Genomic DNA, 16,806 nt, shown 5'->3' on the forward strand with positions numbered 1-16,806 from the left:
GTGAAGAGTCATTACGTTAAATGTCAGTAATAGCAAGACACACTTGGAGCATCGAACTTGGGTATTAAAAGTTTGGATGCTCATTAACAAGTCACTAACTGGATATTCATTTTCAGATAGATAGTTTGTGAACCATTTGTGAAGATCAGTAGTTTTAACATGTGGACTCAGTGGGCACATATTTCCAATACAGCAATTAAGAAGAAAATATACTCGATGTCTTCTAACAGCTAACATCTCAACAAATCTAGTATATACATCTGCTGTAGTCCAAGGGGTTACACACAAATGTGTAATCATGCCATGCACATACAGCGTAGTACTTGTGTTGGGTTATACAGCTGCATCATTGATTGCAGCATCATAACAATACTGAAGACCTAAATTGCATTGTGTTCCAGTGCCAAAACTGGTATTTTTAACCATCTGCTTGAATGAGTCTTAATTATACAGACATGTCTTCAAGGCATAGTGTTATGCACTCCTTTCATTTTCTTTCTTGACTTCTAACATCATGTATCTTTAGACTTCAGGCTGGAGAAAAGGGGAGTGAACTGTCCTGCGGTATGGGAAAATGTTCTCTTATCTAGAGAAAAACATGGCTGTACCAGTCAAAAATAAACTATATCATTCACTGAGTTGCTCTGAAGGTTGCAGTGCCCAGTAACGCTGCTGTAAATCATGTGTGGTTTGTTTTGTTGGGGTTTTTTATTATTATTTTAAAAAGACCTGATTTGTTTTTACATAGTCAAAACTTTTATAGTGTGTTTCTTTAAGAAAAAATAAATGGGCAATATTTCATGTATGTAACATTTCAATGCTTAGAAATGGTTAACTCAGGGCAATTATGGTGTAGAAATTATTTTTAAATAGCTGTGCTGACCTTGCTGCAGTAATATCTCATGTTACAGAGAAGGCTGTTTAATACAAAGAGTTTTGACAAACAAGACCCCACAGCTAATCAGAAAAGTGGCTCAAAGTCCTCAGTTGTCGGAATTAGGCCACTCTATTGTACTCCACTGGCTGAACATTATCATTTTTTTAATGGTACTGGGTTTAGCATACTCGAGAGTTTTTTAATTGTGCCTACTGTACTGCCTATTAAAGGTGGTCGTGTAGGTTCTTAATAAAAGACGTTCTTTGGCTGTATTTTAATATTTATTTCTAAAGATGAAACGGTTGTGTTCATGTATAGAGTTTATTAAAAAGAATTTTCTGTATAACAAGATAAGAGTAATCTGTTAAACTAAGAGAGAAAAGTTTTAAATATATATGATCTATGTGACTTTCTGGTTTCTTGCTTGTAAAAATTTGGTAAGTATGATAAGAAATATTCCATATACTTGTGCACTATTCTTTCAAATGTGTTTTTCACAACAGGTAAGAAACTTTAGAAGGATGCTATTAAGCTTTCTTTTGAAACGTTGAAAAAAAGTATTTTAAAAAGTTTCTCTTACTAATTAAATCTCTGACTGAAGGAAAGGAAATTTTAAGTATGATATATTTTTTCCATTTATAGTAGCTCTTTATGGTTTCTGGTTTTTGCACAGCATAAATTGTTGGGATTGTTCCTCTTTCCTGAGCTATATTTGTTTACTTTGGGTCTTCATGTATTTGAACATTTCTGGAGTTTTACAGGGTTAGTAACTGCAAGGTAATGTCTAACTGCAGCTGGTTTCTTTGTGGGTTTATTGTTATTTCTCAAAATCTGTTTATAGCTATGATACTATGTTCCTTTAATATATTTCTCATTGTAAACAGTTTTAGAAAGCTTTCGTCAATAAATAGGAGTCTAAACATGGCAACTTGGGATTTCATAGAATCATAGAATCATTTAGGTTGGAAAAGACCTTCAAGATCATCGAGCCCAACCTTTAACCATTTCAGGGCTTTTGACCTCCTATGGCAGAGTCTGGTAAATTTCTTCCTTTTCCACAAAAACGAGCTGCCAGTGGGAGACACTGGAGAAATAGGAGACAGGATCAAATCCCCAGTCCCCGAACTGTGGCAAGTATCCCAACTCCTGAGGAAGAACCCAGTTGGCAGAATATTGAGTGGGTCTTCCTATTTCAGCTGAAATGTCCTACTTGCTACAAATTACTTAATTGCACTGGAGCAGGGTTAGTAACCCGATTTCCTCACCAAGTACCCTATGCGGGCTTTTTTTACTCTTTCCCTTAATTTAAAGAAAGCTTGCAAATATTTATTTTTTTAAAGGTGGAAACCTTTGAAAAGAAGTGCTGGAGAAGGATCTGTCTCTACATATGGTATAGCCTAGTACTTTGAGCGTCTGCCCTGGAGGGCTGCTTCCAGTCCGCACTCCTAGTCAAGCAGAGGAAAAGGTGTTTTCTTTGTCATCCTCGTCATCCCTGACTACATTTTTAGGGCCGGCGGGTACCTGCTGGATAAGGTGGTGTGAATGAGCGAGACGGGCAAGGAAATGCCTGGTTCCTCTACAGCTTGGGAATTAGCCATCGGGGTTAGTTGTGTGCACGCCTGTTAGTAGAAACAGCAGGGCTGCACCTGTGCTGGGTGGCACGTGTGTGCAGGGCATGCCCATGGGCCTCTTCCCCTGAACATACCTCTTGTCCTACACGCTCACGTTCCTTCCAGATTTCTCACAGTTCCTTTCCATGGAAGTTAAATATGGGAGGTGGGGAAGGTGTCCAGGTTTTGACCTGGTTTGATGTTCAGGACATAGCTGGGGTGTTGTACCCAGACAGAAGAGCTCAGAATTGATTCTCAATTTATCAGCTTAAGCAAAAAAGCACTGGCAGAGGAACATGTGCTCCAAGGTGAGCCTAAACATCAGATACCCAAGATTTTATGAACATTTTATGAACATAGAGACTCTCTTTTCCTACAGAATCTGCCATTTCAGATGTGTCTGTTTCAGTGTTCGTTAGTTTTGAATGCGCAGCTTGAGGTTGCTTTTACAGGTTTGCATGAAGCGAGATGCCACATCTCAAAGGGAAGCCATGTTGCCTTGCTGCAGTAGTTATGAAGGAGGTGAACCTACTGAAGTCACCTGGTCATGGGTCCTCAAGTCTGACTACAAGGGCCGTGTTGGTAGACACACTGCACGTTTAATATAAACTTTCATTTTTAAAATCTATACTTTTCACTTTATCAATTTAAATCTGGCTTGATTTCTTAGTATTTCCAAGTTTACATGCAGAAGAAGTTCCTCTAAGCCAAGGTGATTTATGTTTTAGGGCTCACTCCATAGTGCGAGTTAAGACCGAGTCTTGTCCTGTAGTTGCACTGGTGATGGCAAGTATACTGCAGCAGAATGCTTTAACGTTCATATAAGTTTTCAAACACTTAAAGGATTTAGGACTATGGTTAATTTACGTCAGTGTGTTAAATAGTCCAGAATTGGCATTTTGAAAATATTGCTATCAAAATGTATGTTCCATAGCTGAGTTAATCAGCTTTTTGGTGAGGGTTGCTGCAGAAGTTACTGAGCTGTTTCCCAGCTGATAATGATAATCAGGTTTTTGGTGAGGGATGCTGCAGAAGTTACTGAGCTGTTTCCCAGCTGCCTAATTACTGATTACGCTCGTGCTTCTGTTGTTCTCTGCAGGGCAGAGGATCAGACTTTGCTGTGTGGTTGGGGGCCACGTGGGTGACTGATATATGGAGTCTGCAAATCCTGCCTAGTGAGGCGGCGTATCAATGTGGTAATACTAGAATGAGGGTGCTTTGCAGGTGTATCTCCACATTTTTGCAGATAGAAGATTTTGATTTCCTTCTTCACTAGTGCATACGATTTCTACTGAACGTAGCACCGCAAAGATTTTGGTAGCTTAAAATACGTTTCACTCTTAAAATGGACTTATTGAGAATTACCATGGATTTGAGATGTGAACTAAAATGAATAGTGTTCCACTTAAAACATTTTTTTCTGAGCTTCATAATTAAAACCATTTTGTTGTTCTGCCTCCCTCTGTTTTCTCCCAGTGCACAGCGATGACCCCCAAGTTAATTTTTTTTCTTTTTTTTTTTTTTCCCCCCACACATTGAAAATGTTACCACTAGGAAAAAAAAGGTAGTTTATCAGGATGCCAAATGCAAGCATGGCTGTGAAGGACAGCTGCCAGGAGCAAGGAGTTGCGGTGCTAGCTTTTCCTATCAGTAGAGGAGAAAAAAGGAAAAGCATAGTCCAGATAGCCCTGCTCCTTCAATCAGAGCAGAGCAGGAGTTACTGTGTCTTGCAAAAACATGATGGTGCAGTGGGGAAACGGTTTGAAGAGGAGGTGGTGAAGGAGCAGAGAAATAAGAATCCCCCTTTTACCAGAGAAGAGGGTCCAAACAGCTGAGACCTGGTGCAGCAGGGACCTGTCTCAGGGTCTGATGAACCTCTGAAATGTGATGGAGCACCAGGGCCAAGTATCCTGTTTTGAAGAAGGGGGTTGTGTTGGTTTCTAAAAGTGCAGAGAGGATCCTGGGGAAACTGTGTAGGCCCAGGAGACCACAGGATAAATTGGGAATTGTGATGTTGTTGTAGGGAGGAGGCTATAAATTTAAACGTGATGGTTGTGGAGAGATGTAGAGTTAAAAGGATAAAAGTGGTTTGGACTTGGGACCATTGACACTGGCTGATGAATGAGCAGTAAAGGTGTTTCCTAAAGCTTTGCAGAGTGTTCATTCTCATAAAGTGCACACTGAAATAGAAGTATTCACATAAAGATAGAGCTACAAATGTAATAAAAAGTTATATTCCTTATTATACTTTCTTAGGCTCTTTCCTGATTTTTTTGTTTAAATGAGAGGCTGAAATTATTCTGAAGAGTGCAGTATGGTGTAAGCAGCACAGGGGTCCAAAGAAAACAGAACTAATTTTCAATTACAGCTTTTACAAACACAGCATGTAATATTGCTCTAAATAATAAGATGACTTTTTTTTTTTCCCCCTCTCTAGTTGGAAGAAAGAGAAATTTCATTTCTGAGCTTCCTTGTGCATTTATGCAGCTGTCTGCACCTTTTGAAAGAAATCAGAGTTTTCATGTTTGGGAGCCATCTATAGGGCAGTATTTACCCACAAGCAATTGTCGCTGAGAGTAGATTGTTGCTACTGGGTAGGAAATGTAACAGTGCTGGATTTCAGAACTAAAAAGAAGCAAAATACTTTCTGAAGATTTTTTCTTTCAAAGAGGCAACTCTATCCAGCTTCCGGTGAGCACTAAGCATACATTACAGGGGCAGTATGTAAGTATAGCTGCTAAGTTGTTTTCCTGCTTTCCAGGCATTTGTACCTCGGTGGATATTCCAGAAGCTATTTCCCCATAACAGTGTTAGCATTTCTGCTTATGGCAGCATCCTGGTTTAAACCTCATCGTTTTAACTGCACAGTGAAATAGGAGTGCTAAGTGGTGGCAGTGTTTTGTTTATGGAGAGTTTTATCTTAAAACTCTTTGAGTGTGATGAAAGAGCAAAGCAGAATCAGTGTAAATATATCAGCCCATTGTACGTTCATCTATGCAAGTTATTACAAAGTTAATGCTAGTTGTAGTTTGGGTTTTGGTTAGAAGTAATACATCAGCAGTGAAAAGTGGCCACCCTTGCCAAAGTTTTGTTACTTTCCCACTTGGTAGAGATTTCCCACGTCTACATAATTCTGCAGTCTTGGGTTTAGGTCACTGTAGTTCACATTTTTTATGACCTTTTGAAGTCTTAAATGTCTGCTTGCACAGATACTGCTCTTCATTTACTGTTCACTGTTTCATGTTTTGGGGGGGAACAGAGTTGAAAATCAGTACTTTCATTAGTATTTTGAGTCATGGTAGATCCAAAAGATTATTCCATCTCCTCATGCTTTATCTTGACAGGTAATATTATGTGAGACCAAGTCTACACCCACACGCATGTTTATCTAAAATTGATTTCAAAAATGAAATACTGCTGCCATTCTGGGTGTGGATTATCTTATCTCAATTTAAGCCTAGTTTGTTTAGGCTTAGCCTGTATTTTTAAACTTAGTAATATAAATATGTGAGGGTTATAATGACATTTATCCACAGAAGAACTTATATCAGTTTTAGACATATACATTAGTATAACTCAGTGCATAGAGCTGTAGCAGGCTATTCTCAGTGAAGCCCTCATTTATAGGCTTTGCAGGAGCTGTTAACAAAGCAGCATCTTCACGATGGGACCTGCAGCTATAAAGTACACCTAGTCGTTAGCAAAGCCTGACATTTTCCATCTGTGTCCTGTGTGTCTATGCAGATTTTGTTTTGTGATCTTTGAGTCCTGTTGAGATCACTTGTTGATTACTTCCGCTAGAATTCATGTGATGTTTATGGTGCGTCTTGAGGTAGTGGTAGTTATATTTTATCACCTGGAAAATAAAATTGACACGGGCCTTTAAATATCAAGGAAAGCGGAGTAAGGGCTGTCAGCCTTCATTATATTTATCCACTGTGTTTCATCCTACCTCCTGTACAATCCCTTCATCTGCTGTCCCAGAGGGATGAATTAAGAGCATGAGCTTCATTGCAGCTTTGTCGGGTGAAGCTGTGTCCTCACCAAAGTCAAGAGCAGAAATTCCACTAACTTCATTTGGGCCACATTTTCACTGTTGTTTTTTGCTGCTTTGTTGCAACTTGAATACTGTTAAAATATGTAGTGCTCTTCAGTGGAGACTTTTAGGCAAAGACTGGCTGAAACTTGGCCAATGTGTAGGAGCTACAGGGCAATACAGAGCTGGGGAGGGAAGCACATTGTCTGCTGTCAGCATCATTAAGTTTGTGTTTAGAATGCAGCTTTAGGTATGAAAGAAGAAATAAAACTTGTGTATTGTACAATAACATTGTGTTAATAATAGTGCTAGAAATAAATACTTGCCAGAATGGGTCCAGTTTATAAATTTCTTTTACATTTCAAAAAAGTGCATATTTAGAATATATGGAACTGTAATTCCAGAGTTTCTGCATAGTTTATCACCTCCTACTGTCTTGGCTTTAAATCAAGGAAAGAATATTTTATAGAGGATTTATTTGTAGTTAATGTTAGTTGTATAGCTATTGCTGCTCCAGGCTGTATTGTGTTCCCCTAAATCATGCAGATAGTGCATCTGTTATTTAAATGTGAATATCTGACAAACATATTACAGACCTAAGAGTGATTAGAGCACAATGCCTAGAATGAATAAGTGCTTTGAATCTCTGCCTCTGTCGCAAAAGAATCCTAAATCAAAGTGTCTGGCTGAAAATACAGCTTTAAAAACCCAAAACCCCTCTACCCCTTTGTACATTTTGTATTCTACTTAGCAGGTCTGCAACAGTCGCTGGGTGTTGGAGGAACTCAGTTAGTAAGAACTTTAAGAAAGGTTTTATTAATGTAAGTGTAGTACTAAAATGAACTATGTTTGAATGTGTGCATAAGTGTTTAGCTTTGTTTTTCTTTAAATAATCTCTTAAGTCTAGCAGTTGTTAGAAGGAAGAGCAGTAATGGAAATCTAGAGGGAATCCTGAAAAACACAATTCAGTCCACAGAAGAATTACACCTACAGAGTAGACATTTGGATATAAACAGAGTAAAAGGAACATTTCTTAGGTCCCTAAGGATATTTCACACGTTTCTTCAAAGTGGATGAAGAAAACCTATTTACCTTTGAATTTCTGCAGAGCAAAAATGGTACCAGAGCTGTACATGACAGGAAATTCAGATGCCCAAGCAGTGTGTTTCTTTGGAGTTTAAGCCAGAAGAAAGTCATTTCTATACCCCTGTTGCTCCAGCGATGATTTTCACAACTGGAAGCTAAGTGGCACAATTTTGTCTTCCTGAGACTACACTGTACTGTTGCTGCTCAGCCTTTTTCATTACTGATGAAATTAGTAAGTAACAAGGCTCTCTAGTGTCGCTGCTGTGTTTCAGGTGCCTGTGGGCAGCAGAGAGGCTGGTAGGGATTGCGCTCACTTTCCCAGCTAGCAGCAGAATTAGGCTGCAGCCATCATCAGCACAGGCAGGAGAAGTTGTTTCATTAGCACTTTACATTCATCCACCTCTCTTTCATCCTACTTTCTTTTCTAACAGTCTCTGGTTAATAATTTTTAGCTCTCTGAGATGAGAGTACCAAATAAACTTTCTGGTGATATTTAAATGCAGCATCTCAGTGAAATGAAGCAATTTAAACAACACATAAAAATATAGTTGATCTTTTTTGTAGTTGCGTGTGCCTTAATTTATACCAGCAGCCCCACAGATACAAAGCCTCTGTGTCTGGCCACATAACGCCCTGGCCGTCACTCCCCCGGCTCCCTGTGCTGGCTCAAGTGGACATCTCTGCCCTGACTCCTCACCAGGTCTTTGCTTTTCTATCTAGGCATGCCTGAAGCTCATTGCCAGCCACAGCATATTTCCATTGACTTCAGGGCACTTGGCCCCATACATGCTTGCAAACAAGTGCTCTTGTTCTCTCGGATGAACATGCATGCACAGTGGGGTTGTTGTTTTCTTCTTCTTCTTTTTTTCATTTTAAGTGTGGTGTTGAAGCCAAAGTGGATGCTTAGCCTCGTAAGCAATGCTTGCTGGCATTGGCCAGGGCTGTCCTGAGTGAGGGAGTTTTTAAGTGCTGGGGAAAGACTTCCAAAAGCAGCCTTGAGTCCAAAGCCTTGGTTCCCACAGCTCTGATCTGTAGTGGTGTGCGGAGCCGCTTGCCGGGAGGAGAATGGAATTGGCAGCTGTCCTCTGGGGCAGGACCATGGTGGCCTTTAATGACAATGGCCAAGGAGGAAATGGAGGGTTGTGGTCTCTCTTACTCAAGTGGTATGAACTCAGTTGGGTGACCGTGTTTATGTGCAGAGAATTGGGGTTTTGGTTGTTTGGGGGTTTTTCTTCCTCCTGACAAGACCTCTGCTCTCACATAGATGTGATTTCTGCACACAAGTATCAAATATACACACCGATGGGGTATTTTTACAAACACTTAGCCATCAAGCCCTGAGCTGGCAACATAGGAAGATTTGATTTGTGTGTACGGAAGAGAAATGTGTGTGTGCAGATGTGTGTTGGAATTGACCTCAGCGCATTTGGAAATTTGATACTTAATTTCAAAATAGTATCAATAAATATGTTGATTCAAATGAGGAAAGCCAGCTTTTTCTCTTTCATAGAGACTTAGTTAAAATTCAGGAAGTCAAACTGCTGAGGAGTTAGCACTAGGATTTATAAAACAACATTGAAAGGGAAGCTTAATTAACATTTCACTACCCTTTCAATTGCACTGAATGCGTGTCTGGTTTATCACCCACCTAAATATGTTAGTTTGTATTTGAAGAATGCTTGTGAGAGTGAGCCTTCAGGAGAAAGCTCAGCTTTTTCCTATAATCTCATTATAGCATTTATATATTTTATTTGCTTGCTTTGACCTTGAATGATTTAGAGAGAATATTCAATGTATATATCATGTATTTCTGGGAACCGGTACTTGAGGATGTTTCTTTTTACTGTTAACGTATCTTTAGCTGGAATTTAATTTTTTTCTGGGTTTTTTTGGTCTAAACAATGTACTGATGGCACACCCTGTATTAGTAAGTTGGGTGTTGATGGATGAGCACACACAGGATGGCAGTACACACGACAGCAAGTCATCCCTGGGAAAGATGCTGCTCTGCATTCCTTAGGATGAGTAAAGAAGTAGCAGCAGCTTTTCTTTCTCTCATGGAAGAACACAGCAATAACAGAAATGGGATATTAAAAAGGGCAGCACAGATTAATGGGGCAGTAATAAAGCAAATGAGACCCATTAGCGAAATCACAGCTTGAAAAGTAGATTCCGTGATAAGTGCCCTTCAGTGCCTCATGTGGGAAAAATTGTTAACAGCACTTGTAACATAATCCATGGTGTTGGATTTTAGACTGTTGTGACAATCCTAAGTGATAGGATCTTAAAATAATTTAGATGAAGGTAAACTTCATTTGCACTTAGTGCTTGATAGAAAACTTGAATGATTATATCTAAATGTGAAGAAAAGTTCTTTTCTTTCGAACCCAGTCAGAATGTTTCTGCACGCTCCCAAAATCTTTCATCGAAAAACAAAGCCTTTTTCTGTTGTTCTGATAAGCCTGTAAGGTGATCACGAGGACTTGGGAAGCCTTATTTTACTGCTGGCGCACTGGTGATGTGGGGACTAATGTTCAAACATATGTTGAACTGGAATCAGTGGCTTTAGCGAGATCTCCTACTTTTTTAATTGTTGATTTTATATTAGATTAATGATAGAAAGTGTGCATTGCACTTAAAACGCTACGTGTTTCTGCTCTCTTCTTTTTAGACCAAAGAGTTTTCAGAGCGTGTAATAAAAAAGGAGAAAACCCTTCATTGCCTAGATTTACAGACTATGTTGCCTCTAGGGAGAAAAGTATTTGGGGTTTAGAGATAAAATATGTACACAAATCAACTAATCAAAGCCAAAGATAGTAGTTCGAAAGTGCTCTTTCATTGATCTTCAGGAGATAGGTGGGTCTAAGTCTGAATTGACACATTTCGCTTCCCTTTCTCTCTCTAGAAGTGCATGGCTGTATCATGGTGGGGTTTAGGTTTTTTACTTTCTTCTTTCCCAGTGTAATGGTGTTAGATCCAAGCTCAGGCTGTAAGCAAGGAGCAACACATTTCTTGTGAGACGCGGAGGGGTGCAGGATGAGAGGGGAGCACAGGCGCCCCGAGTGCCGCCTCACCGGTGGCTGCATCCCGTCCGTCCGTCCGTCTGTCCGTCCGGCAGTGGGAGAGGAGGGCCGGGAGGCGGCTGTTGCTATCGCTCTGATGTCAGGCGCTCTCGCTAATGTGTGGTTGGTTATTCTGCGTTTCAGATCGCTGCCGGTAGCGGAGCACAAAGGGAACGGCGAGACTCCCGCATCTTTCAGCGAGAAGAAAGGAGTCAGCGGAGCAGACTAATACGGACTTGCGTCGGGTGGCCTTGCCCTACAAAGGCTGCCTTTAAAAGAGAAACACAGTGTTATTTAATGAGCTGTGAGATGAGGCGCTGCTGCTAACGCTCAGATCCCAGGATTCATCGGCTATTCATTGTGCTTAATGTACATGTTTCTGCACCGTGCATTTAGGAGATCCCAGAGAAGAATCCAAAACGGCTGCGGGGGAAAGACCACCAAACATGCCTACAGAAACACTACCGACAGGTAGCATGGTGAAGCCGGTCAGCCCTGCTGTGACTTTCACATCCGCCGTTCCTCTCCGCATCCTGAACAAAGGACCCGACTATTTTCGCAGGCAGGCGGAGCCTAATCCAAAAAGACTGAGCGCAGTGGAGAGGCTAGAAGCCGACAAGGCGAAATACGTCAAGAGCCAGGAGGTCATCAACGCCAAGCAGGAGCCCGTGAAGCCGGCAGTGCTGGCAAAACCACCGGTCTGTCCCGCGGCCAAGCGAGCGCTGGGGAGTCCCACCTTGAAAGTCTTCAGCAACAATGCGAAGACCGAGAGCGGTGTCCAGAGAGAAAATCTGAAACTCGAGATTTTGAAGAACATCATCAACAGCTCCGAAGGCTCCAGCTCTGGTTCAGGGCATAAGCATGGTCCCCGAAACTGGCCGCCCCACAGAGCTGATTCAACGGAGCTGAACCGACACTCGTTTGCTGAGTCTTTGAAGGTTTACCCCACGCAGGGCCGTAGCAGCCCGCAGGAGAGCAGCTCCAACGTCAGCAGAAGGCTCCTAGATCAGTCGGCAGAGACTTTCTTGCACGTCTCTCACAGCTCCTCAGACATTAGGAAAGTAACTAGCGCAAAGCCCTTAAAAGCAATACCCTGCAGTAGTTCAGCCCCACCTCTGCCTCCAAAGCCCAAAATCGCTGCCATTGCCACCCTGAAATCCCCAGAGATTGAGGCAGTTGAGTCTGGATGTGGAGTCAGTAGAAGACCCTCCCTACAGCGATCAAAATCAGACTTAAGCGACAGATACTTTCGTGTCGATGCAGATGTTGAACGATTCTTTAACTACTGCGGACTGGATCCTGAAGAGCTTGAAAACCTCGGGATGGAAAACTTTGCAAGGGCTAACTCAGATATTATATCCCTCAACTTTCGCAGTGCAAGCATGATTAGCTCAGACTGTGAACAGTCTCAGGACAGCAACAGTGACCTTAGAAATGATGACAGTGCCAATGACCGTGTGCCATACGGCATTTCTGCCATTGAAAGGAATGCCAGAATCATCAAGTGGTTATATAGCATCAAGCAAGCTAGAGAGTCACAGAAAGTGTCCCATGTGTGAGAGAAAAATCCACCGTAGAAAAAGCAAGGACTGTATCTTTGTCTGTGAATATTCAGTTGTGAAGGGTTGTGAAGTCTACTTGAAGTCTTGTACACTTCTCAAATCTCTTTGTGTTGCTTGTTGTGCAATGTTTCCAAGTTGCATGCCTGTCAACATGTGAGCTGACCTGGCTTCCACTTGAACAATAACTAACTACAAAGCCTGGCTGAGCATACACATTATCTGCCAAAAGTTTAAGACGAGAATCTAATTAGGGCTTCAGTATAATCAAAGTGTTTACATGAAAAGGTTATATGACTTCTTTGGTATTTATGTGGTTCCTTGTGGATTTTATATATGTCACTTTTTGTCTTAATACAGATATTGTCAACTGACGTTACTAGTTTCTAAGTTGAAACAGAATCTCTTCGGGGGAAAGAAAAGCAAAATTGGCCAAAATAAGAGGTTTAGGCATACGACGATAGGCAAAGCAGCCTTATCTCTTGTAGAAAGTGCATTACTGGCACAAGTAAAACTGTTTCTAAAAGGCAAAAATGCTACATTCTTAAATTATATATCATTGTTAAACTATATATCCCTACTTGTAGTAAGGGACTGTTCAGTAAAGGTTTCTTTTTTCTAGGTAAGCTCCCTCTGTTTTACAGATGTAGTCTAGGGAATCTGCTTAACCTCTCATAAACTAAATGAGTCTTGCATTTGGGTTGGTGTAAGCATTTTAATGATTTTATATTATCCCTGTTGAAAAAGCTTAAAGAAGGTTGGAGTCAACAGATGAAAACAGCATAGGTGCGGGATTTTGTGGGTTTGGTTTTTACTCAAAGATTCCTGGTCTTAAACTTTTGACAGGAATGATTAGATCCTATAGCTGATATTGAATGCCTTTATTAGTCAAACACATCATGACTACAAACTCCATGCTGTCTTTTAATTTTTTGTAGACCTATTCAAACAGTTAATGAACAAAAATGGAAACATACAGCCATATCAATATAACGCCTCCTATTCAGAAGTAAATACACTCAGTAGCTGAACTATATCTGAAAAATTGTGATTATGTTGTCTTGCATATGTTATATCTAAGGCTGTGAAAGTTTGTTACAGCTCTAGGAAAGTGTAGAAACATGACAGTATGTAGCTTTTTTTTTTTTTTTTTTTTTTTTTTTTTCTTCCTCCTCCTCCTTACGATGGTCAGTGCTGCAGGTCAACCTGTAACAAATCTTTTGACAATCTGTGTCTTCCCAGTGGTTTTAATTAACTGTCATTTCAACTGACAGTGGTGGTGCAGTAGCGGGGAAGTTGAAAGTACAGTGGTCTGCTTCATTATTATTGTATACATGCTTTGAAGTAAATTGCAGCACTACCTTATACTTCATCAGCTAATAGGAAACTTTTTTATTGTGTAAATGCTGTAAGACTTTGTATATACTTCAGTTGTTACGAAATCTTTAAAAGGAAGAGTGTTATGCTAATAAATAGCTCCTGGTGCAGGTATGGTAGGGTTTTTGTTCTTTTTTTTACCCTTCCCATTCTTAAAACTATATCAGGAACTCAATTGCAGTGTGTTTTAGTGCTGTAGAAGGTCTTGGTTAAATAATAGTTCCAGTAAAAGGTTTCTTCTACTAAAGTGCTTTTCAGAATATAATTTTTTATAAAGTAACTCTAGCAGCATGATCTGTGTGAAGAACTAGAAGAGATTTTCAAGACTCCTAAAATAGCTTGCTTCTTCCTTACCTAGCAATGTTACTGTTCCCGTTTATAGCATCTGTTCATAATGAATCACTGCAGTCTTCTGAATTATTCTTCAGTAGTGCTTATTTATATATTTGAATATTAAAGATGTTTTACAAAGTCAGGTTCTATCTTTTCTCTAAGAAGCCTGTAGCCCAACTTCTTACAGATAGCCACAGTTAATGCAGGCAAGACTGGAAGCAGAGCCACACAGTCATTTGTTGCCTATGGAATTATCCTACATCAAGTTTTATATAATTGTTTTCCAAATGATTGTTCAGGGTGGGGAAAAAGCACACATTCAGTTTCAGGAGGCTACTTTATGTTTTTTACAGTTGGCTTCACAACCTAAGACTTACAACATTCTTAGTTCGGTCAAAAAAATGAGGAGCTATGTATTTCATCTACAGGCACATTTGTGACATTTTAAGCTCCATGGGTTTCAGTTGGCATTGACATCACACTGGTTTTTCAAGCATATTTTTCCAATAGTAAGTTCTACTCAGTTCAGTGACTATTTTGCCAAGGAAAATAATGCTTAAGGGATTAAAGCCAAGTGTAATGCAGCTGTACAGCAATGAAATAAAGAAGTTAAAACCGAAATAAAAATGCACTCACATTGTTCTCTCTCAAGTGTTTTAACAACGATGATAAACATGCTATCTCAACTGTTGTCAGCCAAAAGCAGTGATAAAGAAGCCTTTGTAACTAGAAAATGGATTAGAGCATATGCTAGTATTCTGAACTTGTTTCCCAAGGTTTGTTATGAAGCTGTAGGCTCTTGAGAAATCAAATTCATTTCCTTTTAAGTGCCACAAGGGGTTTAGGCTTGTGAGCTATGTGTAAGAGATCATTTCCTCACCCGAGATCTTAAGCAGCACCTTTGACACAGGCTCGAAGCACAGGCTCTGACTCTGCTATCCCTGCTTCTTACAATATGCACGTGAATAAGACTTTACAGGACCCAGACCTTCACAGTCAACTGTACTTGCAGCTCTGGTGCGGTTGCAGTAATAGAAATCACAAGATTGCAAACTGTCCACAAGGCTTTGAACAAGCAGGTAACAATTGTCTTCATCTGTCACTTTATTACAGTTTATGTAGATAGGATTTATTTATTTATAGTCTTGCTATTACTTGTATGTTTGCATAAAAAAACAAATCGTTGGTATCTGATCTGTTTTTATTTTCAAAAGGGAAGAACCGTTTTGCCTTAGCAGAGGGGTAATCCCATCGTGTCAAGAGGGTCCGTTGTGTGTCTCTGCCTTAGGAGATTCCTCAGTGCCGAACACTGAATGTGCAGGGAGTTGTAAGCAACTCGAACGCCTCATGAGGGACCCGTTCTGGTCGTGTTCCTGCTGCCTCCAGCAGGCATTTACTCAGGTGCAAAGCGCACGGCAAGCGTCCACTGTTAAACAACAGCTCTTGTTGCAGCAGCTCTGGAGGGAGATGCAAGTCTGTGGCGTCCTGGGAAAGCCAGTACTGAGCCCAGCGCTGACAGTCCTGGCCCCAGAAGTGAAAGAAAAACACAGTATGTTTTCAGTTCACACACGCACGCACAAAAGAAACCACCACAGAGGTTTATGGTGGTTCCGTTATTTTGACTTGCCGGAGAGGGAAAGGAAGATGAAAATGATGTGATGAAGTACACTTGGAAAGCTATGTACAGCTTTGCACAGAGATAAACCATTTCTCTGAGGGAAAGAGGGGCAGCAAAGTAAAACTGGTCTTTTAATCACTTCATATTACATAGTAACAATGTCATGAAAGCTGAGAGATGCAGGATCTGTGCAGCAAATTTACGTTCAACAGATACAAGTACTGAAATTTTCCTTTTTTATGAACACTGTTTCTGCAAGGGAGAGTGCTGTGCTGCAAGCATATGCGCAATCTGAGTGACCGAGGGCTTTTGAAGGGTAAACACAGAATGATGATGCTTTTGGCAGAAATTCAAAAATCAAAAGACACGCTCAGACAACAGAGCCAATCAGTATTGCTGACTTATCTCTTTTTACAGCAGCTTATCCATCCATGGAGGCCATACGCATTTGATTCCCGTCATTCAATGAAAAACAAAGTGTTTAATGGAGCTCTGCAGTACAGAGCTGCATAATTTCAGTCTGCAGGAGAACAGGAAAGGAGCTATACCTTAAAAACAGTCTTCCCAATACCTATTGATTATGGGATGATAGTGTTTAGGACATTATATTCAGAGCTTACTCGTTCATAAGGAACTTTTTATTAGGCAGAGTAGTCAAACGGCAGAGTAGTCAAACCAATAAATCTGGGAGGTGCCAGTTTTCCAAGGCTATAAAGCTCGTGTTCTACATGCCACACCAGTAGCTGAGCACGCTAGCCTTAGAATATAAGCATCTGGAGCTTTGTTCCCATGAACAGTCAGGGCCCGCTGCCTATTTTGGCAATGAATATAAATGCAGTTACAGTGTAAGGTCCCTTTGTGCTGTACAAGAGAATAAACTGGTCAAGGTGTTTTGTCCTGAATTGTAATATAACTCTATTTTAAAATCGTTGTTACCAAGGCTTAGATGTTTGCTGATACTCTGAATTCATCTGACATTCCTTGCTGTCAGCAGAAGGCATCCAATAATCTGCCCTTTGAAATATATCACCCATAGCTTAATGGGAAAGGCCATTAAAATTGTTCAGTTTAAGGACTTTAATCTCCTGATGATGGTATCTGTTATGTGAATGTCTAAATAAGCAAATTTCAGTCAGAAGTGTTAACCCATAAACGCCTTTTCTTTTTCTCCATGGAAGTCCAAGTGGTGATCAATATCTGTGTCCTAGTATTTGTTACAGTTAGTACGTTGCTGCTAAAATACTCGGA

At 40.4% G+C, this 16,806-nt stretch overlaps 1 protein-coding gene across 4 annotated transcripts in view; it reads left to right on the plus strand.

The window, feature by feature from the left end:
• FAM110B (family with sequence similarity 110 member B) overlaps positions 1-14,566 on the plus strand; it is a 117,199-nt gene extending 102,633 nt beyond the window's left edge. For all 4 annotated transcript variants that reach the window (XM_049820694.1, XM_049820714.1, XM_049820687.1 and 1 more), the window contains one exon: positions 10,816-14,566. In XM_049820694.1, coding sequence (XP_049676651.1) covers positions 11,118-12,230 — 1,113 coding nt within the window. In that variant the 5' untranslated portion in view covers positions 10,816-11,117 and the 3' untranslated portion in view covers positions 12,231-14,566. The remainder of the gene's footprint in view (positions 1-10,815) is intronic.
• The last annotated feature ends 2,240 nt before the right edge of the window (positions 14,567-16,806 follow it).

The sequence above is a fragment of the Accipiter gentilis genome, chromosome 2 (assembly GCF_929443795.1).
Source record: "Accipiter gentilis chromosome 2, bAccGen1.1, whole genome shotgun sequence".
Lineage (NCBI taxonomy): Eukaryota > Metazoa > Chordata > Aves > Accipitriformes > Accipitridae > Astur > Astur gentilis.